This window comes from Artemia franciscana, unplaced genomic scaffold, assembly GCF_032884065.1.
Source record: "Artemia franciscana unplaced genomic scaffold, ASM3288406v1 Scaffold_1188, whole genome shotgun sequence".
NCBI classification, from domain to species: Eukaryota; Metazoa; Arthropoda; class Branchiopoda; order Anostraca; family Artemiidae; genus Artemia; species Artemia franciscana.
Window position 1 is genome coordinate 1128 of NW_027062757.1, and position 23579 is coordinate 24706.

Here is a 23579-nt window from a genome sequence, read left to right on the forward strand (position 1 = left end):
TTTTACGATTGTTGACTCACGAGATAATATTAGATCCAGATTTATTCTGATTCAATGTATATAGTGTGTTGCCATTTTTCGCCTAAATTATAATTTTACACAGCCACAGCTCAAAGCTTGATTTTGCTCTTATTGTGTTTCGATTTTGAATTGTCAAACTATTAAAACTTTCTTATTTCTGTATGTTCAAGATTTCTTTTTTCTTTTTCTTTCTTTTTTTTGAAGAGTGGTAATTTTCCCTTCCATATCCTTGATATGGCTCTAATTTTTGTGAGTAATACATCTGAAAGTACTGCTATTTATTTATTGTGTCTACCTTTTTTCTTCTTTTTTTTTCAAATCTTAATAATTTTAGCCCGTTTGGATCGCTACTGTCACGAATTAGTGGGCAGTGAAGAGACGGACGAAGCTGATGACAGCACACCACAATTTGGGTCCTTCTCTGCCTACTCTCCAAGATATAGAAAATCACAAGTATTCAGGCTCGATGATACTGCGAAGTCTAGTAAGGATTTCCTATTCTAGATTTTTTCCTTCAATTTCCATTCCTGGGTCCAATTGATTCAATATAACTCATAGAAAATTAGTTAAGGTCAGAAAGTCATTAGTCAGCCAAAAAGAGTTTAGTTCTGTGTTTCTTTGATAAAACTAGCAATGAAACAATTATTGCGATTCCACCTCCAAAGCAGGTGTTCATTGATGTGTTCAAATTATATACTCTTTTTTGGGACGGGAGTGGGGCTATACTTGTAAGAACGGTTATCAGTAAACTATAAAAGATTAGCGGTAAACCCTTGATAATAGACTAGGGGTAAATCATGTATTTAATTAAACCTTGCGCCTTGAATTTAAGAATAAATAAAAAAAGATTATCAGAAAAGGATACAATTTTCTTTAATATTTTGGAGTTCGTTATGGGTGTCATTTTTGAAGATTCATCCCTTAAAATAAAAACAATTCAAACACGATATTGAATATGTAAAAAAAAAAAACTGATACCCAGTATTCAAATTCGAATCGTGATTATCATTTCTAGAAGGGATTTTTTTTTACGATATAAAAATATTGATAGTCTTTATAACTATATCTTATAGTTATCCTTAAAAGCACTCTTTTCAAAAAAAAATTAGATGTTTCTCTTAATAGAAAGTTTTTTTCCAGATGGTCTTAAATAACTCCATATGAATATCTTGTTGTTGCCATGGATTTGGCTTCCTTTTCCTCTTATTGTGACGAAGTAGTAGTATCATAGGTGAATCCACAGATATTTCAAACTAATTATTTAGCCAATTTTCACATACCCTATGGATGTTCGAAAATTGGTGCTATATTACTATACTTTTATTGGTGCCATAACTACATTCTTTAACCCTCAATTTACTTTATCATACACCCTGGTTAATTTTCTTTTCAGTGTTCTTTAATTCACAGCATGAACTTCTTAGGAAAATCTTACCTGCCATAAGAAAAGAAAAGGCTACATATTTTTGACATTCTTTCAAGTTACCCTGAGTTTATGTTCCGAGTGTTGCTAATCATCTGCTTATTGGGTGACATCTGCTAGTGTTAAATTAGTAATTATGCTTGGAAATGCAAAATGGCAAAGAGGTCGTTTCTTACCAAACAGTTCACTAGTTTCCGATCTTTTGTGACGAATATTAAACTAAATAGTTAAGGTTTTAGTTTAGATAGTAAGGATTTTAGTTTTGATCAAATCAAACTTGAAAAGAACATAAATTACCACAAATGCCAACAGGGCTACTGCCCATTAAAGGTTATAGCGTCATTTGCGCTTTATCCAAAAATATCACTGGAGTAACCATGGTTCAGAAATAAAAGCAGTTCAACTCCTCCCCCCCCCTTCTCTCTAAAAGCCCTAAATGGTGTGTCATTTGCCTTTCATTGAAAGTGATATGTATTTTGAACTGTGTTTTTTATTTGGCAACACTTAGACAAAAAATAGAATCAACATAATTGTCAAGATGATTAGAAAGAAGTAATGAAAGTAAACTAAACCAGTTTCACTGATTTTCTAGTACATATTAGTTATAATTTTATAAAATTATGTGATGAATCTGTGATGGTAAGTGCAACGAAATATTAGACTTGCTGAAAACAAGATTTAATCGCTAAAATTAAGCTAGCAGCCCATGCTGTAGTACTAAAAAAAAACCAACCGCTATCTCTAAAAGAAAATGATGTAGCGTGACTGTCTTTTTCCAATACTTCCACTTGCCTCCTCCTTAAGAGCTTTTTCTTCTTGTAGCACTGTTTGTCAAACAAAAGACAAACACTCAGGCTTGTAACTGGCTTTGATGACTTGAAGGAGAAAGACTTAGGGAAGAGCAATTACAAAACAGCTTTGCTCTGCCCTTCACATTTGTCTAGAATCTTATCATTCAAGGTTTGTTCAAGTGGAGGATCAGCAGATGTGTAAAACAGAAACTCCTTGAGGAACTAGCAGTATACTTGGCGTTTTTGACGTTTCTTGTGCAACATTCTAAAAAAAAGTTAACATGGATATGAACTGGATGGTTCGATTAATTGCAAAGCATTTAACTAAAACGGAGAAGCTCAAGGAGAACAGGTGGCGTTAAGACACTGAACTCTGCCTTGGATTGAGTCCAAAGCTGAAGGTTCGACAATAATATACTCGAAGCTATAATCTAGAGCACGTTAACCAGTATGGATTGTAACCGCCATCTTTCTCGTAATTTCTTAAAAGGTCAACGGTGCTTAACTCAGTTTTAAAACCGGCCCTAAAATTGGCGAATGAATTTTGTGCTCAATCCAAGACAGAGTCCAAAGTATGAACCTTGCTTAACCGAAAAGGAAAAATTCTAAGCAAAAAGTTAAAATTATTTTAGCAAGAAAGGGAGCATTAATTTGTTGTTTTTTTTTACCATTTCTTTGACTATGCTAGGCATATTAAGATTAGAAGGCTGTGTCATCGTTTTCATTCGCGGGAAATTTCTCTTATCTATGATTATTATTCACAAATGCAAGATTCTATTAATACAAGATTTTAATGTATCATTTTGCGTTTTTCAATTTAGGTACCGATTCAGATCAGTCAATTGTATCAGAACCTTCTCCTAGCACTTCGAGGAAGAGCTGTGAAACAGATGAGCAAGAAGAGCCAAAGACGGCTGCGCAAGAGCCTGCTGTAGAGCCAGAAACTCAGGTAGCAAGTTCACCACAAATTGTGCGAAGAAGACGAACTTTACAAAGGGATCTTGGAAGTGTTCCAAAATTAAATATACCACCAGCTGATGCAGAATTAAGGTTCGTCAGTTCGCATGAAATTGCGCCAGAATTTCGAAAAAACTATGTGTGGCATAAATAGTTAAACAAAAAACCACACTGGCTCTATAGACTCAAATAAAAGGAAGGGGTAGACACTTTTTTTTCAAGTAAAAGAGAAAAAATATATACTGATGTCAAACAAATTAACTACATATTAATTTTCCTTTTTTACTCAATAACAGCACAAGAAACAATAACAGCACAACATGATATTGGAAGCTAGTATGCCTAGAAAAAAATATCCAGAAAAATGTATATCCTGTTGCTGCAGGTTAAAAAGGGTAAAAAATACGGCACTGGAATTTACAATCCCTACCGGTGGTGCTGTTCTCTGTTGCATTTCCCTTCAGCGAGGAAGTGCAATGAGGGGTTGGGGGCCAGCCATCCTGTGCTTTCACACATCCTTCCTGTTTACCTTCCCTAGATTTCTCCTGGTACCAATTTAGAGCAGGGTCGAATCTGGCTGAGTTCACACTGTCGGCACTGACCGCCGTTCCAAACCAAATAAAAAGTGACACCAGGACTCGAACCCCCGTCCTCATGGACAAAGGATTTCAAGTCTATCGTGCCAACCACTCGGCCAGGACGGCTCTAGGCTCAGTGTTAATGCAGGGCTCGAATGTATTTTATGTATTTTCGTCCCGTTGTTTGTCCTGACGCTGCCCTTGTTAAATATTATCGAAAGCCATAGTAATAATTGAGTAGAAATAGCTTTGCCCTGTTTATTGATTTTTTGAAATGGCATTTGCATTTTTTTTTTTTTTTTTTTTTTGTATTACAGATGCCCATGTGACATGTCGTGTTTGGGAAGAAAAGATAACGTTTTTATCGTTTTTCAAATATTTCCCAGGATTGCCCTGTGATTTCTTATATGTTTTGTATGATTCTCCTTTTCTTTGAAACATTCTCATTTAACTTGAGAACTTGCTCAGCTAAGCAAGATAAGCTAATGTTCAAAGCGTAAAAAAATGCTTCTGTTGCAGCATATCCCTAAGTGAGAATCGTGAACTGTCTCCAGTAGAAGAAGTAGCATCCACAGCATCTGTTGAGGTAAATGACAGCACTGAGAGTTCACCTTTAAGCACCCTCGACAGTTGTTCTCTTCAGAGAAGCAAGTCTACCAGTTCCGCTACTTACTCGCCTCAGTCTTCAAGTCTTAAGAAAACAAAATCCATGCTCCGAAGTCCATCGGGTAGTGGACTTTCACTCATGATACCTGCAGGTAATTCTAGATTCCAGTATTTTCAGTGGTGTTCTTCTGGGAGAGGGCTACTGGGTCCGATCTACTAAGAGGTGTAATTTCAGCCTCCTATTCATCTCACTATTCAAAGTTTAAAAAAAATAACAAAAAAAAACATATTATGAAGTAACGTTGATCCTGGAGTTTCATGCCAATAGCTAATTATAACTTGTAGTCTTTTCTTTTTTTAGTGTTGTTTCTTGGGGGAAAGATCTTGGGGTTCTATCAACCAAGAGCAGTTATTCTGTTAGCTCAGACCCTGATTTTCTCATTCTTCAAGTCTTAAAAAAAAACAAATTCAATCCTCTGAAATTCTCTGGGTAAGAACTTCCACTCATGATACCCTAACTATGCTGTTTTTTTTTTTTTTTTTTTTTTTTTTTTTTTTTTTTTTTTTTTTTTTTTTTAAGTGTTTATGTATTAGGCGTAGGAGTACCATCAGATAGAAACATCAGCCTTAAGGATAGAAGCTCCTAAATGTTGACCATTTTCTAGCCATGGAATTTAAGCCGGTAGTCATAAAAAATACATATAGCTGATAAAATTTAAATTTGCCATGCTTTGCTCACCCCATTGACACTATTTGTTTAAAAAAACAGCTTTTTTTATGGCATAGACACGTTTATTTCTTCCATTCCGTTTGAACATGGTACATATTTAGAATGATTAAAAGTCAGTGTTTTACAGATCAATTGTAACTTTATGGCTTATTCAGTACTCCATTACTGTGTCAAAGTGAGTATGATTAAAAGGAGAGGGAAAAGGATAAGAAAGAACAAAGAAATAGGACTTAAGGCCAATGAAATTCAGAGAAGAAAAAAATGTGTAGATGTTTTGCCGGTAAAAGTAACAAGGCAACCTCTGTAGGCAATCTATATAATAAAAATTAATAACTAGAAAAAAAAACTAAAGATAGTACTTACTTAACAAAGATGAATTTCGTCGTTAAAGGTTCATTTTTTTTTGTAAAAAAATTTGAAGATTTGACTTATTAAATCACGGTACGAGTTTGAGAGAAATAAGCTAATTGTATCTTTGAATTTTTGTTTTATTTTTGTTGTAGTCTAATTATAAATTTTGTTACCTTTGAGTTGTTCAAGATTGAACTACATATCACCGACACTGCTCTCAAACACAGACACCGACGAAAGGTTACATGGATATCACCCGATGTAATGACTGAAAATATAATTGACTATATTCTAATATCCAGATGATGGAAGTCTTCTGTAACAGACACTGTTTCACTACCTGGAGGAGACTTTGACTCGGATCACACGCTGCTGATGTCTAAATTGCCAAGACGACAGAGATTCGCAGATTCGTAACTGAAAAAAGACCCTTATACCATTAGCTTCCCTACAAAACTACGGGACATCATGAGTGTATCCACACCCCTCCCAACTTCTGAAGAGATTGACCGCTTAGCCGGACATGCTATCTCCATAATGATAGAGACTGCAAATGACATACTTCGTTGAAAGACTGAAGATCAAAAACCTTGGATCACTGAAGACATAATACGACTATGTGACCAGAAACACGTATACAGCAACAAACCTGACTAAAGTAGCCGAGACACTACAAACATCTCAAAAGGAAAGTTGAACAAGAAGTCTGAAAGGCGCTCCAAAACTGAATCGCCGAGAAGTGTAAAGCGAAACTCAGTTCAAGATAGACAACATTAAGGACTTCTTCGAAACAGTTAGAGAACTATCCACTAGGAGAGATCCTAAAACGTCCGTGGTCTTGGACAAACAGGGGAACGATAACAATGATGCGAAAATTATTCTCACCCGATGGAAAGAATATTTTGAGAAGAAATTAAACCCACAAGTGATGACGAAACCAAACGTCCTAAACTACTTCCCAATCACAAAGCGTGACACCCTGCAACCTCCAATAAGATCCGACACCAAAGCCGCCATAGAGTCCCTGAAGTGTGGTAAAGCTCCAAGACCAGACGGTGTCTCTGCGGAACTAGTAAGTGTCGTCTCAGAAGATGTTGTTGACATACCATAGTATCATGACAGCCATTTGGGCCACTGGATATGTCCCACGACAGTGGTGTAAGACTGCAATAGTACCAATTCACAAAAATGACTCAAAGAAAGGATGTGAAAGCTACCAATCTATCAATCTGACAAGCCACCAGACCAAATTCTTGACTGAGATCCTCCTCCTTAAAATACAAGCAATCACCGCTCATGTAGTCAACAAGTATCAAGCTGGCTTTCGACCAGGACGATCTACTATTGACCAAATCTTTACTGTGCGTCAACTGATGGAACGCTACATCGATTTTGAAAGAAAGTTCTATCAACTATTCATTGATTTCCGACAGACCTGTGACCTCATATGGAGGAAAGGTCTTTGGCATATTCTACAACACTACGGTATTCCAGACAAAATCTTCAAACTCGTTGAGGATACGTACAACGAGTTCAAAAGCCAAATTATGACTACATATGGCCTTTCTGATGAATTCTCGATAATTTTCGGAGTCCTCCAGGGATGCACCCTATCCACATATCTGTCCAACCTTTTCTTGGTTGCCACCCTCTCCCTGATACCCGCTTGGTATGAGGCGAAAATAGATCCTACTTGACAACCTAGCGTACGCTGATAATATCGACCAGCTATCTACGGCTCCCAAGAAGTCCAAGGACAGGCAGACAGCATCTCTCAAGCAACGAAGTCATATGGGATGCAGATTAATGCAAACTATACCAAAATCACATTTACATCTTGCCAGGGCCAGGACAGAACAACCCCCCTCTTTAATAATTGATGGGTAGTAAGTGGAAACAATTGACCGATTTCTTTATCTTGGAAATCTATTAACGGCCGATAAATGCCACACTGCTGACATTAAATGCCACCCAGTCCTTTTCAGCTCTAGTTTCAGAAGACCCACTAATATATGAAAATTCAACCACCTCTCGAACCATCTAAAAACTCACTCATTTAACAGCCGGATCAAACCCATTGCTCTGTATGGGTGCGAAACATAGAAAATAAAAGTCTTAAACGAGCGCACAGTTCTTGCATTCGGAAGGACATGTCTACGCCGGATAGCGAAGACTAAATGCAATGATCGTATCACAAATGAAGAAGTCTGTTGAAGACTAAAGTCAATAGACACGATCCTAAATAAAGTTAATAGACAGCAACTACGCTGGTTTAGGCACGTCAAAATATGGATCCTATTCGACTACTCAAGATCTCGCTCGTAGGGACTGTTGGAGGGCGTCAGTCCCGGGAAAGACCTTGTTAGAGGTGAATTGAGAACTTTAATTGGCAAAATATCATGCATATCGAGCATTGGTCCGTAAAATTTCCAAAGGAGTGGTCCCAAAACGTCCCACGAGGACGGATGGGACCTAAGTTAGTAGGTAGTTAGCTTTTCGCTGTTTTATTTTTTTCAATTCTTTGCTTCGTTCTACATGTTTTGTTTTATTGTTTCATGTTATATACAGATATATCCTTCATATCTTTTGTTCTGTTTACGTTAGGAAATCTTAATGCGTACACAACTAGAATATTTGCTTCTTTCTACCCTGAATTTCACTGGTACTAGGTACCGTTTCTTTGGCTTTTGTTGTTGTTTTTTACTTAGTTTTATGACAGCTGGTTAGTTTGATGTTGGGTATTACAAATTGATTAAATTCAAATAATATATGTAAATAATACAATATATGTAATAATATAATATATATAAATAATATATTCCTTTGGTCTCAGTCTTTCCTAATTTCTTGTTTGATTTTCCCTCCTATTTTTGATATTTAGTTATTCTGTTTAATATTAAGTCTACTGTAACTCGTAACGAGAAGTTGCATTATTATGAGTATTATTTTCTTTTTTAATTAAGCAAACCGTAAATACTTGCCTTTGGAAAAAAAAATCAGAAAGTAGAACTCTGTTGTTTTTTCCTGCGTAGAACACTTAAGGAATTTGCAGTTTAGACAGTATAAAGTTTTAAGATGGCTTTACTAGTTTTTAATAAAGGGGTTTTTAAGTGACTTTTGTCTCGATTATTTTTCAGATGATATTTCGGTTCAAAACGTCCAGTCCCCGGGTGGTTCCAGCACAGCCAGCTCTCGTGACACATCTCCATGTAGAGACCTTTCACCAATTATTACAAGTCTTCGTCCACCATTGATTCTTCGTCGAGGAGCCAAAGGGTTTGGATTTACTCTAAGAGCTGTTAGAGTATATTTTGGTGACACCGACTTCTATACATTGCACCATTTAGTTCTGGTAAGCAGTACTTTGTCAAAATAGGCTTTTAAGTTGCAAATAGGTGAGATTGTATATCTTTGAACAAACAATTTTAAAAAGTGGATGGTCCAATATTCTGTACGTTGTAACATTCAGCGCTTGTAAAGCACGATTCTATTTTTTACCTTAAAGTGTCAAATAAATTAAAATCTGATTGTATGATTGGTCAAGTGGAAATTTAGAATTTTTTTTATGTCCTTGGTACTTCATACTTCATAAGATCATATCATAAATTGGAGACAATAGAAACCAGTAATGGAAAAAAAACAAGCCAAAGAGGTCGAAACTGTTTTTATGAAAATGAGAGCCACAAGTTGAGCGATTCTCAAATGACTGAAATGAATGAAAGAAAAGGTCTTTAAAAGATAGACGTAATAATTTATGATCGTTTTAAGTTTTAATGTTATTCCTTACTTTCAGTTGAGAAAAAACTTTATTTTTTTTATTTAATAACAACCACAAGCCGAAGACATACAATATCTTTGGTTTATTATCACACAAGAGTCATAGTTTTGAGGCTGCTTAAGATAAAATTAAATGCTAAGATTGGCCAGTAAACAACCCAAGTAAATTATTACTTATACCGGCCACTATTTAAAAAGTTCGAACTTTAGCGTAAAGAGCAAAGTATTGACGATGGGTAGAACTTCCTCATATACGTAATATGAGGGGGTTCGTCTTCTCGTCAATACCTCGCTCTTTACGCTAAAATTTGGATTCTATTCAAACTCTTTAATAATGACCCCTGAATCACAAAGGCCGTCTATTTAGAGTAATTAGCTCCTTTGAAATTACTAAAAATACTTTAGCGTAAAGGGCGAGGTATTGATGAGGAGACGGACCCCTGTAATAATTTCTGTTCGTTTTAATTTCTTCTTACTCCTTACTTTCAGTAAAAAAAAACTTTATTTATTTATTTTTAGTCTATTTAATTTCTTCGTGTTTTAAAATAAGGCTGGGAAATCCAATACCCCTTTCATGGAAATACTCTTCCCCCATGAAAAATTCCTCTGTGAAAAGATTCTCCCACGTAGCCAAATCCCCCTGACCTTCCAGGAGAAATCTCCCTGAAAACGTCTGTATACTTACCAATAACCAATAATATATTTAAACAATGCGCATAAGTTTATAAATTGCAGCCCTTCCTCCGGGGACTGTGGGGGATTAAGTCGTCCTCAAAGACATAGTTGTTAGATATTTCGACTGTGCTGAATAAAATGGTTATCTCAAAATTTTGATCTGGTAACTTCGGGAAAAAGATGAGTGTAGGAGGGGTCCAGTTTTTTAGGTCGCTTAACAAGGTCGCTAGAACTTCTAATTTCCGTTCGAAGGAGCCCTCTCACAAAATTCTAGGACCACTGAGTCGACACGATCATCCCTTGGGGAAACATACAAAAAAAAAACAAATAAACATGCATCCGTGATCTTTCTTCTGGCAAAAAAAATTTAAAATTCCACATTTTTGCAGATGGAAGCTTGAAACTTCTACAATATGGTTTTCGAATATGCTGAATCTGATAGTGTTTTTTCATTAAGATTCTATGACTTTCAGGGGTTGCTTCCCCTTTTTTTTGAAAATAAGGCGAATTCTCTCTGGCTCATAACTTTTGATGAGTAGGACTAAACTCAATGAAACTTATATATTTAAAATCAGCGTAAAAATCAGATTTTTATCAAAATCAAAATAAATTAGACAGACGGGCTGTGTTTGGAAGAGAATCAGCCTCACGTGGCTTACTGCTGCTCAGTGTTTTACTAACTGGAGATATTGTTCAATTGGTTTTGAAATAGTATTTTACTACCCATTGTTAAGTAAGGATACCATCAAACTTGAAAAAATAGGTAATTTTCTTGACAAAACACTGAGTGGATTTGGTCACTTGAATTTTGTTTTTTGTCCCCAGGTGTCCTTCGTTACATCCCTTATTGCCCCTATGTGTTATCCCTAGTTACAGGATTTTTCTTAAAAATAAAATGAGTACAAGCATTTATATTTTGAGCAACAAATAATAACACGGCAATTCAAAGGAATTGGGTGTGAATAATAACGGAGTAAGTTTTTGATGATGATAATTAGCATAAATAAAGGTAATTATTGTTTAATAACAGATATATAACGATCAAGTACAATAAAATGATTAAATGTGTAATAATCGAAATGTACCTATTTATCATATTATTACCGCCATTGGTAATTTTGTTTCTGAAATTAATTGAATGTTTCCAAAATATATTAGTGTTTGCTCATTTTATTTTTAAAGATAATAAAATAATTCGATTTAAGGTGTCCCTTTATTTCGCTAAATTGTGCTGTATTTGGTTATATATTTTTTGCCTATTTATTTTCAGAATTATTTTTTATAATTAGCATTGTGTTATAGTATTGTTTTTTAATATGACTTCAGAGTTCTTCAATAGGATAATTTTTGTTATATTTTTTGTTTTTATAAATAATATAGATAATAAAAGGTAAAGAATACAGCAATGGACGTGGTGGGCATTAGACTAGGTTTGATGGGCAGGGGAGTGACAAATCTAGAAATCGAGTTTTCTGTTTTTGACGGGTACTTTCTTTGCTGTAGAAATTTTTTAGAGCTCTAAGAGTTTAAAAAAAACTGTTTTGATGACAAAAGTTAATTTATCAGCTACTTATAAAACTGAAAACGGAGGAAGTTTTTTGTAAAAAGCAAACGTATCTTTATAACCAGATTGCTTAAGAATTGAAAAGTTTTTTTTTGCATTCTGCAGAAAACTTGGTGTTTTTATTTATTTAATTTTTTTTTAATGTCATTTTTTTCGATTAATCATGTATTTCTATTTGCTAATTTTCATGCCTACTCCTATTTTTTGGGATTGATTATTTAATGATGCTAAGAAATCCTACGTAATGCTAAAAACCATTTCAAATTGCGAGAATATTGATTTTGGTGAAATAAAACTATGATTTGTGAAGTAACTTATTCAATATCAATTCTTTTTGTTTGCTTAGTTTAGGGTGGGGTAGTTTAATTCTTTATGATAATTTTCCTTCTGTATCTGTCTGTGTTTAAAGTTAATCTCTATTTATATTTTTAAACCTATACTTAATACCAATATAATAGTCTTTATTACTTCTTGTACTACCACTTACAACTCACTGCAGCACCAATCCGCCTGAGTCCAACACAGCCACGCACGCTCCTCTTCCATCCCAGTCTATTCAAAGCCTCCCTCTTAGCAAGAAGTTACAATTTCTTTGAAGTCCCTCTTCGCGACATCCTCCCACTCCATTCGAGGACCTACTTTTCGTTTGGCCTTGGATGGTCTGCTGAAAAGGATGATCTTTGGCATTCTGTCTTCCTTCATCTCTAGAACGTGGCCTAGCTATCTAAATCTTTGTCCAGTTATAGCCCTAAAGTTCTAACAAAATTTTTGAAGAATTTGACGAATAGAACCTTTTTATAAACGAAAGCCAACTGTTTATCTTTTACTTTGGGCTTCTACTTCGAAATTATACGGTTTAATAAAAGAACAGTGTGTTGTGGAGTGGTGTTTTATGACGCGCTAATATAAGTAATCAAAATGTTGCGATCTATTGTGGCATTTGACGGGACTCATTCGCGAGTGTATAAGTCTTGAGCTACTTACGATCTTGCGTGAGCGAAGTGAGATCCATCAAAGAGCTGTCAAAGCAGGGCCTTTTGTTTAGTATATTATAAGTCGAAATTTTTAACGATGTTTTTTCTTGTTTTCCCCTAGAATCAGTCGATCAAGGGGTTTATTTTGGAAGGGGGAGGGGGTTATTCTAAAAAGTGTAATCAGGTTTGTAAGGTTAATTATTATTTATCTATTATAGTCGATTACTAGATTTCAAATCCCATTTTAGAAAGCCTGGCAGTCAGTAATGAATAACTACTTCTAACTGACTACTGCCCGTCTCTGATCTAAGCATTTTTACCATTTAATGTTCTTTCTTCTAAAATATTGACGAAAAACTAATTATTACTGTTTCTTCTAGAATGTTGACGAAAGAAGTCCCGCCTTTGAAGCAGGCCTTCGTCAGGGTGACCTAGTTACTCACGTAAATGGCGAGTCTATCCAGGGTCTTCTCCATACTCAAGTTATGAAACTCTTACTGGCTGGTACTGATCATGTGACAATTAGAGCAACTCCCCTGGAACAGACATCTATTCGTGCTGGAGGTCGAAAAAGAGAGGTTTCTAAGTCAAAAATGGCAAAACGTTCGCAGCAAGCGTAAGCCTCTTTTTGGTTGTTTCTTTTTTTTCCTTTTCTTTATTTTAATAAAAAAAATTTCCTATGCAATATCAGATTTATTTGTTAAACTAGTCGGCTACAAGATGGATTTAGCCGCCAAAACAAATATGTTGGTTCTGGTTAATTTCTAGATTTCAAATTTATTCTGAATTGTAATAGGTCAATACTTGTTTTTGCTTATGATTTGTTTTATTGTTTACTGATTTAAATTGTAAAGAATTCCTACATATTTTTAGGGAGGGTGAGGGACCAAAAATTGAATAATAATGCTCCTTTGTCAGAAATTAATCCCCTTCGTTAAAACACAGCGTGGTTTTTTCAAAGCATGTGCATTTTTGATCATGGGAGTGGAGCGGGGTGGACAGCTGACCTATTTATCTTCTCCTCTGGGTATCCTTTCTTGTTTTTCACTTAAAATCCCAAAAAAATTTATACATAGGTTTACACTGATTCAATCTGAGGGGAGGGGAAGGGTCAAAATTATAAGAAGTGCTTCAAGCCAGATTTCATTATTTTGTGTTGGGGGGGGGGGGAATGAAATTTATTATCACTTATTTTGAAATTAGGATTGAAGCTCTTGTTTAATACAAAAAAAAAATGTTTGTCTATGTTTATCTTTTGGGAGTGTAAAGTGCTTTAGAGGTTCTATTGCCATGTGGTTTAACTTTCGGTATTGACGTTATTCCGTTTTTGTAGTATATTATAAATGTGGGAAATTCTCTATTCTAGGAGAGTATTGACTGGGAATCATATCCGAAAAGTGCAACGGAGTGATGGACCAGACAGGCGTCGGAAAACCTCGCTCTTTAGGAAATTGAGTACAAAGCGAGCAAGCGCTGAAATCCAACAGGTAGTTCTTTCTGCTTTTTATCACTTATGTCAACCCGCTTGAATAACAGATTTACATGAAGGTGACTTTTACTAGAAAATTAAGCTTTCTCCACCTAAAGCCCCATATAAATACTGGGTGGCCAGATAGCATCCCTGATTAAATTCCATACAGTGCAAATCTAGAAAGGAAAATACTTAAAGACAAAGTAGGCAGCTTTTAAAGACAATTTTTCTAATTAAAGTATTTCAAAAATGCATGTAAAAAATAACAAGCATTTCAGAATGATAAAAAGACATCAAATTCCTGTATTGGAAGTTATGATAAGTTTGGCAAGATACTGCTTCCAAGCGTTTTCCAGGATTGTCTTCTTTTTTTCTTGGAGCTATTTGTAAGTTTATTGACTCTCTGAGCTCGAGGAAAAGAGAAGGAATTTCAGGTAGTCTTCAGGGAGGGATATTTCAATTTGAAGTACTTCATTGAATCTTGCATTGGTGGAGTTCTATAGCTCAGTCGAGAGGAATCCCAGCATAGAAACGACGAAAATATCGTCTATGCTTATTATTTGTCATCTTCGCTTTTCTTTCTATAATTTTCTTTCCTTTTTCTCAAATTTTACTTGCTATTTCCTTCGTTTTTTTATTTTTCTTCTTACTTCAGTCAGATATACCTTCGCTCTTCACTTTCACTTTGTGGCTGTTAGCAAGTTTGAGGCAAGCATTTAATTTTTTTTTCTTTTTGTCTGTTTAGTTGTAATAACTGGATTCAAAATTTCCCCCGAGGTTCCAAATGATATGCTCCAATATATTAAAAAAAGTAGCTCATTTTTAAATTTCTCTTTTATAAGAGAGACAGAAAGAGAAAGTTCTTATTTTATAAAATCTCTCACAATCTAACACAATAAAAATGACAATATTGGCGGTAGATAAAAAAAATCAGCGGTCTTAAAAGCAATAGGGCGTTTAAGCTATGATCCAAATACCTCCTGCCACTGGCCAAGACACTTTCTGTGCAAATCTTAACTCGTAAATTAGGACTTTTTTGTGTGGCACTGTCATATCGATTGTCAATCATCAAGGAGGGATGAGGGGGGGGGGGTAAATATTCTTTATGCACTAGGGTAAAAGCCCCCCCCCCCAAAAAAAAAAAAACAAAAAAAAAACTAGTAAGATGATTGAGCTTTAGAATATGGAGTGGGTTTCTGGTCGCAGTTCTTCATTCTCCGTTTTCTTTATTGTTGTAAACACCTTGTGTGGACTCTTCAACTGGGATTCTGCTTTGTAAAGCAAGACAAGCTAATCTAAAACGTGCTGCCTGTGTTTTTTTAGCAAATAAAATGCTCCTGGTTTTATGAAAGACTTGCTATTGCCCAAAATTAATTTTGTTTCAAGACATCCCTGGTTATTTTGTATAATAAGCAAACGGTATGTTCCCGATTTGCAATTAAGAAAGTTTTGTATTTATCAAAATAAACAAGCCGTTGAAGAAGCATAAGGGAATCTCAGTGGTGTGAGCTTGTGAATTTTAGCCTTTGAAATTATTTATAGTAAATTTTTGATAAGAGTGTCATAGGTTTTTTTTCAAATATGTGTCAAATCTGCTTTAAATTTTACCCAGTTTTACAGTCGAAGGCATATTTTTTTTTTCTCCAGGGCGAGGGAGACAGTTGTCCCACTATTTTTCAAGTATAATAAGGTCTTTTAAAAATATTGTTTTTATCAAAGATCTTATATTGCAAGGCTCAAACAGGCAGTAAAATTGCATTCAGAAACCTCAGACGATTAGTTTTTTCAGGAGGAGGATTGATGCTAAAATTTTACCCTGATTGCGACTCTAATCCCCATTTCACCTCGATGTCTCATTTCCGATACTATTCCTGAATCCACGAATACTTGCCTTTTTTATGTTATCCAATCCAAAACAACTAGAAGACTTTAGTTAGATACGTCACCTGATCAAGTTCTTAATAGAAACTTATGTAGATACATAATTTGCTGTTTAAAATTCCTAGTTTTAAAACTAATAACAAAAAAAGTCAATGCTTAATCAGGTGTCAGGAAGTTGAAGTTCATTCGTTAGTGGTAATGCTAATAAAACCCTTCTTGTCAAGACTCATTTTTTGTTTAGACTGGATGGTCACTGTAAAGCTACGTTCAATTTATACTGCATAAAAAAACTAAGTTCATAAGTAATTAAAAGGTAGATGCATAGCTTTAATGAATTTTTTAGTATTGAAATCAGTGTTTCTCAGTCTTTTTCCTTTTTTTTTAATTTCCACGTTAAATGTTTTATCAGCGTATCTAATTTTTTTTTCAAGAACATCAAGGGACCTTCTTCGCCGCCCTAGGACAATAGAAGACCCTTGCAGATAGACCATAGAAAAAAAAGCATCTACCTAACAATCCACCATGATTAATTTTTTCAAATTTATTTACTTCTTATTCAATATTTATTTAAGCTTTTAGCTACTGGGCTAACTCTGCAGCTGTTACTATGGAGATTACGGCTAACTCCGCAACTAATGTACGCTACTTTTTCAACATATTGAAGTACTAAGTACGATTTATCGCACTGGTAAAAAAAAAAGGAACGAATGAATCACTGAAACGATTTTTGTCATGTAGCACATTAGTTCAAGATTTTGGGGTGTTTATGATGGCTTCAGTAGCGTGGGGTAGTAGGCAAACGTGGTTAGCACTCAAACGAAACGTTTTGCTGGATTACGCCGTGCCTCTTGACTATGCTTATTTGTTTTGTTTTTTTTTGTTTTTTTTTTACATTTAATAACTGTGATTGAATCGAAGCATAAATTAATTCGTTCCGTGCATAAGTTAAGGTACTAAAAGGGCTGGGTAACTCCCCCCCCCCCCCCCAAAGATGAATCATTTGTAGAATGCTTCACTAAATTATATTTACTAGTCTCAGAGCTAGGGATTCTGGAATCGTTTTTTGTACTAGTCATGGCCGATCCCTGGCTACTTTTACCTTTGGGTATATATGCCGTGTGATACATCTGCAGCAGTTGGACAAACCCTGGGTGCTCTGGAAGGCCAGTCCCAACACCCCTCCTCCTCCCTTTTTCAAAGCATATTTTAACACTTTTACCTTAGATGGAGTTTTTTCACTTTTTAACTGAATTGAAAATTTGTATTCTGATATGTTCTCTCAAGCAAGGAACTCTAAAAATACGACTGCTACTACAAGCCTGAGACTACAAAGAGGAGCCATTTACTTCAATCTATTTTTTTATGCTTTCAGGATTCCTTGGGTAAAGTCTAAATGTTTTTCAAATCCAGGAATTTGTTTAGCATGTTATTATTATAAAACATTCTATTGTCTACTCATTAGAAAATAAATTAAAAGAATTTTCCACCCCCATATTACTTAGGCTGTAGCCAAGCTCGCGTCCATGTCTTTTTATACGCGGATAGTGCAAATTCAAAAAATACAAAATATAAAACAAGTGAAGCACATTAGTTAAGTGTAAACACGAAAATTTCTGGGAAATCTGTTCCCAAAGGCTTTCCATTGTTTGTCTTAGAAGAATAGATTAGACCAAGATGAAAGAAGGAAATGAAGAATATTAGGTTGATAGAATAATTTCATTTGTTACTGTCATATATCAAGTGGTTTGACCAACGACAAAAATAAATTCAAACTCAAACTGAACATTACCACGTTGATAAAATGGCGCAAGCAAATAAAGATTCTGAAGCATTATCATCACATAACTCTTTTTATATACAAATGGCAGAGTTTATGCAATAATCACTTACTCTGTTTTATAGCTGGCTTATTAATATATAGTAAAAAAAATTAAGTTTGGCATATGCATTGTTAATCAGGAACATCCGAATGGATGAGAGGACGCTCAAGAAATTGGCTTCTGGAATATTGAAGCGTTTTCGATGCCCCCCCCCCCCCCTAATATATTACGTATTTTACATAATTCATTTATTCTTCGAAGCTGTGTCACCTCTGAGATAAAAATCCTATGTGTCTATGGTCGTTGCTACAGATTTTTGTCGAAGTAAGTTCAAAGCGTGATCAGGTACATCAAAAAGAACCAACTCAGGAACCAAAATATTACAGCAAAAAATGAACAAACTTCTTCTTTTTTCATACACTGAGGAAACAGAGCTTTCTTTACTATGCAAATAAAGAAAAGAAACATCTTATAAAAAATCCAGTTCTGTTGCATGTAAAGAGAAAAAGAGAGCTGTGCTTTTTTTTTTTTTTTTTTTTTCTTTTTTTTTTTTTTTTTTTTATATAAAGAAAATGTTATGTCCACAGTGACATTGCTTCCAAGGATCGAGAAAATTTGCTCAATTCCTGATACAAATCTGATCTTTTGAAAAAGAACGATTATCACTTCCGATTAATCGCCCCATTAAGATTTATCAGGATGATATGACGCTTTAGTGATATTGGTTTCAATCTATATAAATTTATGTTTCAATCTAAATATTCCCAACAAAGATAAGATCTCTAAGAGATCGATTTAAAATAGTGTACTCTTAAGTCTGTAGTATTTTAAGGACTGTTGATCCATAAAAGTTAGTCTTTCATGGTAGCCTACTGTAAAACGTTTGACTTCTTTTTATTTTATTTTACTCTAAAGCGGCAACAAGGCTTTGAAAGTCTATGTGGGTTCAATATTTTTTTTTTGTGGGGGGATACGGAAGAGCAAACCTTGTAACTGAATGTAGCTGAACGATTTGGTATTAGTCAGTACATAGTATTCCAAAATGGGTTGAATCGTCTTTAAGCTAGGGGAACCTAAGTCTTTGGAGTATTGTGGCTCTTGAAAAAAGTGCCAGATACGCTCTTGTATTGTATTGGAATAACAACGCTTCTTGATCACTAAGGTCCTTGCGTTGGCCCTGGGGTATGTTAATACGGCCGGGTTCGGACTCTTGGTCCCACATTACCAAGCTGAGATCAAACCCACTCCGCCACCACAGGATATACGCTCTTGGGTTTTAAGCATGACCATATTTAAATAATTTATTAATGATTGTATGTTAATTTTTATTTCATATTAACTCTTACTATTTTATAAATAAATTATCCATTATAAAGGACAAAAGTAACTCGTAGAATTGAGGACTTTTTCAACTTGACACTGACTTGTGTTATTTTCTTCATGAATGATGGAAAGGTAGTGTGGATTTCATAATTACTACAGTCCAAGTCCTTCGCTTTTAACTATAATATATTTGTTTTTTATTTGGACAGTACCTTTTTTCAAATTTTTATTTAATCCTTTCTGCCTTTTTCTTTGCTTTTTTAATATATATGTGCTTTGCTCTTTAAGTTGGCTTGACTGATTTCATTTTTGACAGGGTCCTTTTTCGGCGCCTGTACTCCTTTCAGAGAGCATGGCTTTTCATAAGGTAAATAACTCTGCTTATTATCTTTATTTTGCCTTTTTATCTCTATTATATTTTTATTTCATCTGTAAGTCTGTTAATCTTCTCTGTATTTTGGGCATAGTTGAAGAAATCATTTAAAACATGTAAGGTGGACCGACTTTTTTGGCATAGTCTTTTTAGGGGGGTACTGAGCACCTTTCTCTATAACCGTTTCTTCTTGGTTGATAATATTAGTAAATGATACACGTTGTATAAGCAAAAGAGCTTAAGTTTTACGCTTGAATATTACCTCTGGAGAATTACACTTAACATTACCAAAATTTATACCAATAGAATTATCCCCCGTCTTCTTCAACGAAAAAATATACCCATGCCAATGAAGACAAATAAAAAAGAGTAAAGGGGGCAGTTATTCCCTCTCCCATCTATATAATATATTTGACAAATAAATATTCTCTCTGCTACAATAAAGAAGTCAATAACATAGGTAAATAATGCGTTTAACAAGTTTTGGGAACGCATTTTAGGTTTTTCTTTTGTAAAATATTCAATCTATGTGGCTATTGTTGAAATATGATATAGATCTCTTGTTTGTTTATCCCCAAGAAATAATTAATGATGACAAAATATCATAATATCCTTTGTAGTGTTGTGTAGATTGGGGCTAGTTGCAGCTTTTATTTCAGTGTATTTTATTTTATCCTTTTTCTAGGCTAAATTTCTTAAGCTTGCCTTTCCATACCCAGTACCATAGTATATATGTATGTACGTGGAACAATGAATGGTTGAACTTGGACTTGGTTGAACTAGAATGTCTAATAAAGCTTAACTATAAATTCAAATGAATTTACAGCATATTTTCCCTTTATTGGTACTGTACTACAAGTGTATGTGTGTGTGGGAGTTGATATGTGCCTCTCCAAAATTTATTTTTGCCCCCCCCCCCCCTCCGTTCAATTTTGAAAAATAACTTTTGCCATTTTCATTGAAAAAAGATTTTTTTTTATGTTTTATCGAAGAAATAAAGAAAAAATGCCATCGCTCCCCGCTGGAATATTAAAACTACATTTTTGACCCCCCCCCCCCCACCTCCTCTACGTTTCCATAAATTGACACGGACAAAAGCGAGAAAGGGACAGACCAAAACTTATCATTGCCGAAAAAGAGGGAAAAAAAAGGAAATGCCATTCAACTTTAGTTTAATAGCCATCCGAGAGTGAAACTGTTTACTTACCAAATAACTACAATAAATGATACTATACAACTATAAGAAAGAACTATAGAACTTATGAGCTGTAATATATGGGTCTCTCGTAGTGTATTAGGAAATGATAATGAAGGGTAGTTTTGAGGATCCTATGATAGCAACTCGCAGCAAACAAAGGGTACGCTTAGTTAAGCTCTGATGGTTTCTGGCAAAATGCAATGGCTTACTATAAAGTCCCATTCTAGTTTCAGAAACCATTCCACGCTGTTCAAAGCACGCTTGCTAGATGACTAGTCATATAAATGTTTCTTATATTGTAAAAATGATAGTGAGTAAGTAAAATCTATTTCCCCCCCCCCCCCCAAGAAAATAAGAAACTTTTTGACGGTGACACCTCTTTTTAGGCCAAGCTGTTATAAATTTATTTTTTGTAAGTTGTTTTGTTAATATTTCCATATTGGAAACACAGAGACAGAAAGACAGATGTGCAGACAGACAGACAGAAAGACAGACAGGCAGGCAGGCAGGAAGGCATGCAGGCAGGCAGGCAGACAGGCAGGCAGAGAGAGAGAGAGTGAGAGAGAGAGAGAGAGAGAGAGAGAGAGAGAGAGAGTGAGAGAGAGAGAGAGAGAGAGAGAGAGAGAGAGAGAGAGAGAGAGATCGAACTATGACATGGTTCCTAATTTAGCCATAAGTACCTCTTAAATTAGCATAAAAATATACTATCTTTATTTTTACTTTTTGTTTCTTGTAATAGTAAATTTATTCTTGTAATTGAATATTAAATGTTTCAGTTCTTTTCTTTTCAAAATTTGATTGGCTTCAATTCTTCCTAAACTTCTTAAAACATGTAGGCCAAGTTTGATGCTAATTATTTTATTATCGATTACTTTTTTTTAGATACAAAATTCTGGTGGTTCCCCTGTTCTTCATACCAGCCAAAGTTATCACGCCGGTCTCTCTAAATCTTTCAGTGGTACAGATATTGACATAAAAAATCTTCAGATGCAACAACGTCGAAGCCCAACAGAGTCACCACAGTCATCACCCTCCACTTCACCGTGCTCAACCGCTCCTAATAGCCCAGCTAGTCTATGTGGAAGTCAGTTTCCTCGACCGTCCTCTCTTCATGGTTTAAAGCATAAACTGCATACTGTGGCAAAATCGTTGAGTAACCCAAGAAGAAAGTCGGCTGGAAATATTCCATTATCTCCATTGGCAAGAACGCCCTCCCCTTCTCCCCAAATTGTTGCACCTGGTTCTCCAACAAGGTCTCCAAGCCCCTTGGCAGTGCCTCTTGTCCATCACGCAGGAAGTTCAAATTCAACTCAAGTATATTCTCCAAGTGGTCAGCTTTCGCTGCCTCTTGGTAAAAAAATATTCTCGAGGCCAAAATCCGCTGAGCCAGGATCTCCACTCTTGCGTCGAGCCCTGTCTCCAGATAGACTGCATCCACGGTCTGCTGAGAAACCAGGCATCTCTCCTCTCTGTTCATCCATGCCTCACGCAACTGTGATAACTCCTCCTAGGGTTACAATATTTAATCACCCTGTTAAAGAGCTTCGATCCCAAAGCTGCGATGAAAAGAAAGAGGATAAGAAAGGGTTAGGATCCAGTTCCTCTGCCCCTAATTTTGCTGTTATGGGAGGTCAAATATCAGAAAGTCCTCTTGTCTCAGATAAACCCCCTCTATCACCTGGTAAAACAAGAGGTGGATTTATAGTGCAGTCAGACTCCGACACAGAAGAAAAGAAAGAGTTGTCATCTATTTTTAGATCTGAGTCTTCTGGTGAGGAGTCAGAAAAAATATCACGTGCTAAGACTAGGCTCGGATCTATTGGCAACCGAACATTTAAGCCAATCGATAAGCCCCATAAATGTGAAAGAAAGCAGACATTTAAGCCTAGGAACACTGTACATGAGGCTAATGATAACCTTTTCGAAATACCATCAGAGTCTGTTTCATCACCAGCAAAGACAGATATTCCGTCCACAAGTGATAATTTAGATAGTTCATCTAGTCAGGAAATAAACCTTGGCAGTAGTATTGACTCCACAGCCATGGTCAATGCTGGTGATGTAGCCACTGTACGACGAATGAGACGTAAAAAATCACCAAACTTGGGAGTAGAAAAAGCGCAAGCAAATTGAAGACTTTATAAAAACTGACACCTGTGTTCAAGTTGTTCATGCGTTACTGTGTTTAATGTGTGCATTTTCAGCGTGTCATCAAAACAACCTCAGTTCAAGAGTGTACTTGTAGAGATTTGACAGTGTTAAAGTTGAGGTTGATACGGTTTCAGTTTAGCTGTCTTTTCTTCTTCTGTTTCGGTTGACATGTTTAGCAGAATACTGTCTAATAGCTGCCAATACAAGTCATTCAGATAAATATCACTACTTTGTGAATATTCAGTAAAAAAAAACAAAAGTCTTAGGCTGTCCATTGTGTGTGTGCGCAATTGATAGTTTAACAATGGCAAGTATTTTACATCATTTTATCTCTCTTAAATCGGCTATTTAAAATCTAGAAAAATTTGTCATAAGCAACGCAAAGGTCACGGTTTCTTTAAATTAAAAAAAATAATTTTCTTCCGTGTTCGATTTCTGACAATAGGTGTCCAAAAATAGGATTTACACAAAAAGTAGATTTTAGGCCACTCTATTTTATGATTTCAATTAATTAATACATTAGATATTAAAAATCTAAATTTAGAAGCTGGGGTACCTCCCTGAGTGTAGCTATGGCCACTAGAATAGCCGTTAGATTTTGTGATGCATAGGTCTTAATGTACGAATATCAGAAAGCTGTCAAAGTTTTCCTGCTCCTTAGAGGATTAGATCTTTATTCTTAGATCTTATATTATGTCCAGCATGCATTTGCGTTAATTTGCTCCTGAAACCTCGCTTTACAATAAGCGTATATTCAAGTGATAATTTGGAGCTACTTGTTTTTTCTCTTTTCCTCTTGTATTGTTTTTCGAAAAATGTTTGCGAAATCCTTGGTATTCCTATAGAATTACAACTTACAGTTAATTTTACATATATATTACGTATATTCATATTGGCACACAAAGAAAGTTTCGT

General features: G+C 35.3%; 1 protein-coding gene across 2 annotated transcripts; it reads left to right on the plus strand.

Annotated features, from left to right (window-relative positions):
* Positions 1 to 201: 201 nt before the first annotated feature.
* On the plus strand, positions 202 to 22884 carry LOC136042370 (microtubule-associated serine/threonine-protein kinase 2-like). 2 transcript variants are annotated; one of them, XM_065727340.1, is made up of 8 exons: positions 203 to 505; positions 3057 to 3285; positions 4290 to 4528; positions 8595 to 8809; positions 12828 to 13063; positions 13814 to 13934; positions 19259 to 19309; positions 21396 to 22884. In XM_065727340.1, exons 1-8 carry the CDS (start codon positions 256 to 258, stop codon positions 22644 to 22646), a joined length of 2592 nt encoding a protein of 863 aa, XP_065583412.1. In that variant the 5' UTR covers positions 203 to 255; the 3' UTR covers positions 22647 to 22884. The 2 variants fall into 2 exon arrangements, with proteins under 2 accessions (XP_065583413.1, XP_065583412.1); XM_065727341.1 differs by lacking the exon at positions 19259 to 19309 and having other exon boundaries at positions 202 to 505.
* Positions 22885 to 23579: the final 695 nt, after the last annotated feature.

Coding starts and splice junctions, on each gene's coding strand:
- LOC136042370 (XM_065727340.1), top strand. CDS start 256: ATGGCTCTAATTTTTGTGAGTAATACATCTGAAAGTACTGCTATTTAT. Junction 3,286..4,289: donor CCAGCTGATGCAGAATTAAG/GTTCGTCAGTTC, acceptor CTTCTGTTGCAG/CATATCCCTAAGTGAGAATC. Junction 4,529..8,594: donor TTCACTCATGATACCTGCAG/GTAATTCTAGAT, acceptor ATTATTTTTCAG/ATGATATTTCGGTTCAAAAC.